Raw genomic sequence first — 6,552 nt, forward strand, 5'->3', positions numbered from 1 at the left:
AAAAGACATTTGGAACTAATCTTTTAATGCACTGTAGGAATTGATTAGAAGGGTGAAACTAATTGGATGCAAAAAGTGTTACAAACATAGTGACCTAAATGACTTCCGCCTCTTAGATTATGCTTTTGCCTTCTCTATCAGTGGAAGAGCTGCAGTGTTTTCTTGGACCCAGTGATGCACTTTTTGTTTTATGTATGAAAGGAAGAGTGTAAGAGATGACATTGAGTTCATGACATTGTTTATGGAAACGAAAGTGCGCAGTTCAATTCTTTCTCAGCCTTGCATATTACTCATTTAGCAAAACACGAAAAGCTGGAAAATCTCAGCAGGTCAAGCAGCATCTTAGGAGGGAGATGGGCAATCATCATTTCAGGTTGAGATTCTTCATCTGGATCAGTCCAGATGAAGGGTCTTGACCCAAAACAATGACTGTCCCTCCACGGATGCTGCCTGACCTGCTGAGTTCCTTCTGCATTCCGTGTGCTACTCCAGATTCCAGCATCTGCAATCTTTTTTGTCTCTATATTTTTCCTTTATGTTTAAAGAAGTTGTTTAAATGTAACATTGTAGTCTGAAGCATTTTGTGTTTGATGACTTGGACCAGGATGTACTGTTGACATTTAATCCATAGTTCAGCTTTCTTTATGTCTCGTAGGGAAAGTACTTCTATATCACACCAGGAATTTGCCCCAGTCTCGCAACAATGAAAGCCATCATAGAATGTGCAGGTGGAAAACTGTTAACCAAGCAACCATCTTATCGCAAGATCATGGAGCATAAACAGAATAAGGTTGGTTGTCATCTTGTCTTTCTTGAAATCTTTTCCTGTTGAAGTAAGAGTCAAGGTACGAGCCATGTATTTAAAGAAAATATATATATCCATGTCCCATTTCGACTGGTATATCCAAGATATCTTTAAGGAATGATGTCTCAAAAAAGTGGTGTCCATCATTAATGACCCCCATCACCCTGGACGTGCCCTCTTATCATTGCTACCATCAGTTAGGATGTACAGAAGCCCAGAGACACGTACTCAACAACTCAGGAACAGCTTCTTTTCTTCTGCCATCGGATTTCTGAATGGACATTGAACCCTGGAACACTGTCACTTCTTTCTGCACTACTTACTTAACTATTTAAAAAGTATAATATTTACTGTAATTGCCGCAAAGTTAACCAATTTCACAACGGTGGAATTTCATGTTGGTGATATTAAACCTGATTCTGATTACTTTGCTCATTTTTCATCAATGTCAAGAACACAGTTTTGACAGAAAATGAACAGAAAGCAGTCATGTTGTTGGAAAACTGTTTTAATCTCCTTGCCTCTCACTGTAAACGGAGAGTGGGTGAAGTAGTAATTGGGTATTCTGTTCCTGTTTGCTCCAGAGTTCAAACCTACCCTGGAGTCTGGTGATGGTAAGTGATGTGACACGAGGTTCATTATTCAGTACTCATCACTTGTCAGTGCAGGTCTGTGGAGCAGAATTGGTGTAAATTGGGAAGTCTTGCATGGAGAAGGGTCAGTGTTTTTCTGAACCTGAATGTGCAACAGAAGCGTTTGACGTCTTTACATTGGTGTATCACACCTAGGAGCTGGTATGGGATACAGGTAGTTCTGCTGTAGTACTTCTTTCTGTGACACAAATTGGTTATAATGCAGTTTTGATCAGGGAGTAGAGAACCACTTGTTGCTTTGGAAATTGACAAGCAGGATTAAGAAGAGTAATAGCATGGAAATAGGCCCTTCGGCCCAACTCATCCATGCTGACCAAAGTGCCCTTCTAGACTAGTTCCATTTGGTCCATGTTCCACTAAACCTTTTATCCTGTCTTGGGTGGGGAAAACACGCATCCCTGGGATGAAGGGAATTTGTTGAAATGTTTACATGTAACCTCCTCACAGTGATCATGTGCCATTGTCTCTTAACAGTCTGTTAGTTTCACTACGAAAGGCCATTGGAAATTGGCAAGCAATTACTTCAATGAAATTTGTGCAAGGATACTTTATTAAACAATGTAATATATCTTAAGAATTTTTAACTATTAAAAGCACCTTTAATTTTAAATCATGGGGTGGGGTTTTGCCGGAAAGTGGCTTTTGTCTTTTGGGTCTGAAACTCTTAAGCTCCCAAACCCCACCCCACCCCCGCCCCCCCATTGTTTTTCACAACTTTTTTTATAATGTAATTTTGTATAGCAGAACTACCTGTATTTGCAATGGAGATGCACATTGTATGATATACAAATTACACCCGTTTAAACAAGTAAAAGGAAAGTTTGCTTTAAATGAAGTGTCAGCTGGCAGTTTATTCAGCGATGTCTACAAGGGTCTTCAGAAGCAGTAAAGTAGCTCATTCTTTTATCTGTTCACCTAATCCTTTCACGTTTCTCTTTTAGAGTTTGTCTGAGATAATCCTGATCTCATGCGAAAATGATCTCCACTTGTGTCGAGAATATTTTGCCAGAAACCTAGGTAACTATACCTCTGCTTTATCTGACCATCTTTGCATTCTCATTTTAGACCTGTAACCAGTGTGTATCTCATGTGTATCTCACCATAAACCTGTAACTGTTTGTTTTTTCCCTTGATGTTTCCAGATGTTCACAATGCAGAATTCATTTTAACGGGTGTCCTGACACAGACTTTGGACTACGAATCATATCCTTTGGTATACAGAAATTGCAGGTTCTCAAAATGTTCCTTTATGTTTTACACAAATTCACACAAACTTTCATTGTGCTTTTTGGTACCACCTTAAAAATTACTGAAAATATATAACATTGGAAAAAGGTATTTACCTTATTGTTTTGAGGAAGTGTTCTGCAGGCTAATCCCACCTTCCTCCATTGGTTCTCCAGCCCTGTGGCTCATGGCTGTTCAACTAAACATCTAGATACTTTTGAATATGTCGGGTAGTGACTTCCAGATCCCCACCACTTCTTTAATCTTTCTACCAATTACATTAAATCTTTGTTCCCTGGATTTTCAACTTGACTACAAGAGATTTCTTCCTCTACTCTATCTAGTATCCTTATAATTTTATATGCCCCAAGAAACACCCACTTTCCCAAAGAAAACAGCCCCACCCTATCCAATCTTTATTGATACTTAATTTTTTTCCCATTCTCGGCTATTATTACACTAAATCTCATCTGCCTTCTCTGTAATCGTGTATTTCTCAGAAGAGCTTCTATCTCTGTAATTGCTGGTGTTCCCATTGGCTGGACCAACCCCGCCACAAGTTCTTCTAAGTCTTATTTGGTCAGATGGACAAATGGGTTGAGAGTGTACTAGTCAAACTCATGTGCAAGCTGCTCTTCCCCTCCCTCGCCCCTTTTTTTAAACAATTCCCAAAAGTACCCAGTAAGTAGATGTACTTTTTTTTTTATGATACTTCAGTTAAGTTGGTGGATGATGGGTAGGTTAGCTGTTGTAGAAACTTAGTCACTGAGAGACTGGAATCAGTGTTAACATGGGCAGTATACGGTCACTTCGACCCATTATGTTCATACCAGTTGTTCAGACTAATCCTCCTTCACCATTTCTCCAGTAGGTCTGACATATCAACATTCAGTTTCTGTTCCAGTGTAATGCTCCTCTTTTAAAATATAAATTTTAGATGTGGTCGAACCTGAATATTGATGGCTTGAACGCTTGCAAAGTGAATGGTTTATGCTTCTCTGCTCTTGACTGGAGTGGCCTATTAACAAGCATTTTACCTTTAGAATGTGCTCTGAGACGGGATTCATTTCATTGATCTCCCAGGTGCACGATCACCATTGCACAGAGAACATTCTTACTTGAAGTGGGGAATAAAACTTGAAGATTCAATTTCCAAGCACAGAATCACTTATGAAAGATTTAAAAGGAATGGTTCTATTTTTCTTTCATTTTAAAATGAATTCCCCACTATTGCAAATTTCATTGCTTAAGCATGGATACTTAAGTCGGTCTATACACTTATTACTTATAATATTTGGAGCAGTCAAAGTTATCCAGATGGTCACTATCCATCATTTTCATGTTTGAAGTGAGTTACCAGGAATAGAAGTTGCCAATCCAATTCACCCTAGATCACCAGTAGTCATGTTACCAGGCTCTGTTCAGTACACTATCCAGTTAGTCCTTACCATCGCTTTCGTACAGATCACTATCCAGTAGGCAGAATGGTGAAGTGTTTTATGTTGAAGTAAATTGGTTTATTATTGTCACAAGTACTGAGATGCAGTACAAACTGTACAGATCGTTTTGTTATAACAGTGCCTTGAGGTATACTTAAAGGAGTAGAACAATTATAATAGAAGTAATGAGTAGATCTGCACAGAGTAACATGCAATGAGCCCCACACTCTGCACGTACAACAAGCAGCTGGTTGTACCCAGAGAGAGTGGCAATCTGTTTCCTGTGGTTAGCATTCCCTGTAACCATCAGACATTGAACCCATAAGTTGATGACCATTTTTGACTATTAGACATCATTTAAATTAAGGAACTGGTGATGTTACTGGTAAATTAATGTTGAAAGTGTTGTACATTCCTTTTCCGTTGCACCACTCTCTGTTCTTGAGAGTTCATGCAAAAATGCATCCTTCCCTATCTTTTAACCAAATAACTTGATGGACGTGAAACCAGGGTCTACAGTAGTAACCAATTTGATTGATGCAAGTCTTTTGAAAACCATTTTAATAAGGGATATGTTAATCATTGGAGTATGTCATAACTTGTTTATTTTTAAACAATAAAAACGCTGAGGATAATTTTTCTTTGCTATTTTTCCACCACACAATCAGCACAGCGTTGGTCAAAATAATTAGCAGACGAAGACATCGATAGAGTGGATTGATCTAATAGATATTCTGCCATAACCTTGACTATGAACACCTTAACCTGATAGTGCTTAGGTTCTCAATTATTGTGGGCAATCAATGGGAAGTGATGGAAACAGACAATGAGTCTTATTACCTCTGTACTCCATAAGTAATGGCTGCTGTCACCTAATCCCTTGGTTAATGCAAGGTCTTAACACCTGTTCTTACTCAGCTCATGTTCCCTTAAATTATTTGCTAGAACTGTCTGATGTAATTTATTGATGTTTTCAAATGCATTGTGTAATCAAGATTTCCAGTTACACAGTATAGTTGGTGCTAACAACCACCAATGACTTAATCAATAAGGAAGCCCATAACCTTGTCTACTTACAGGCTTTGTTAATACAAAATTAAAAGACTTCTGGCCCATCAATCAATAATTGAAGATCATAATTGCATCTGAAGGTGGCAAATGTTATTGGTATAAATTTGCACACTGATTTCTTGGCGATTCCATCTCTTCCAGATTTCTAGGTAAGAGGTATGCTGGGAAAACACTATCACAGACAAGGAATGTTTATCTGTGATTCTGTGCACTACAGCATGATGAGATTCAATGCCACGGTAAAGTAGCAGTTAATGCGATGTTAATACAGCTCAGGGCATCGGAACTCAATCCTGATGTCATCTGTAAGGAGTTTGTATGTCCTCCCTGTGACCATGTGGGTTCCCTCTGAGTGCTCCGGTTTCCTCCCACATTCCAAAGGCATACCAGTTAATAAGTTAATTGATCATTGAAAATTGTCCCGCGACTAGGCTAGTGTTAAATAGATGTGTGGCTGGGCCAGAAAGACTTGTTCCGAGCTATGTCTCTAAATAAGTAAATTTCTTGTACCGAGCTATGCTTGAGTAATATATTTTTCTTAACCGTCTCACATATAAGTTCACCTGAAGAAATGGTGCATATGTGATGTCGCAGTCAGAGTACCAGTATGGTGTTGAAAGGAACTTCTGAGGAGCTGAAACTTGTGGGTCTCCTTTCCTGCAAACAGTGACACTGCTTTTCGCCTTGAAAAGTCTTCAGTGAAAATGACGGATTCAGGCGGGAAAGGAATAAGAAAATTGCATCTTTTTACGATGTGTGTTACTTCAAGAACATATTTTGTTATGTTTTATCCCTGTGCTGGCATGTTTTTCTCACTGTAGATTATTTTAGCCAGTTCAGATAGCAATCAATTATTTTTAATAAGCTGTTTTTAACTATGATATTGACAGTGGGATGACCCCGTTTATGGAAATTTAGATCTAACTCTTGTTTATTATGAAGATATATAAAAAGGGCTGTTGGGCGATTAAATTATGGATCTTTTGAAATTCTGGATTTTATGCAGATTTTGTTGTTTTGTATTTCTAATTTGTGAAATTTACTACACAAAATTGCACGAGTTGAATAAAAATGGCTTTAAAAATAGTTTGAGTCACAAGATTTTTGATTTCTTCTTTGAGAGAAAGATTTGGTTTGAAAATGGGCACATTTGATGTTTGTTTTCCTTCCAGAGTTATCAAAGTGTACTGTCTGTTGAGAGGTTTTGACAGCTTAGACACTTTGAGTGAATATTTCAGCTGTTGCTAAGTCAGAAATGTTAAAGACACTGCCTTTGTTCCTGGTGAGATTGGGTAAATCAAATGAATAAAATTGAGTTTGAATGGTTTACTCCAAAAGCCTCTATTGTTCCCAAAGG

General features: G+C 38.2%; 1 protein-coding gene across 1 annotated transcript in view; it reads left to right on the forward strand.

Moving 5' to 3' along the window:
* paxip1 (PAX interacting (with transcription-activation domain) protein 1) overlaps positions 1-6,265 on the forward strand; it is a 139,581-nt gene extending 133,316 nt beyond the window's left edge. The window contains exons 18-21 of the mRNA XM_063044434.1: positions 656-790; positions 2,400-2,475; positions 2,601-2,660; positions 5,746-6,265. Coding sequence (XP_062900504.1) covers positions 656-790; positions 2,400-2,475; positions 2,601-2,660; positions 5,746-5,762 — 288 coding nt within the window. The 3' untranslated portion in view covers positions 5,763-6,265. The remainder of the gene's footprint in view (positions 1-655; positions 791-2,399; positions 2,476-2,600; positions 2,661-5,745) is intronic.
* The last annotated feature ends 287 nt before the right edge of the window (positions 6,266-6,552 follow it).

This window comes from Mobula hypostoma, chromosome 3 (genome assembly GCF_963921235.1).
Source record: "Mobula hypostoma chromosome 3, sMobHyp1.1, whole genome shotgun sequence".
In the NCBI taxonomy this organism is placed as follows: domain Eukaryota; kingdom Metazoa; phylum Chordata; class Chondrichthyes; order Myliobatiformes; family Myliobatidae; genus Mobula; species Mobula hypostoma.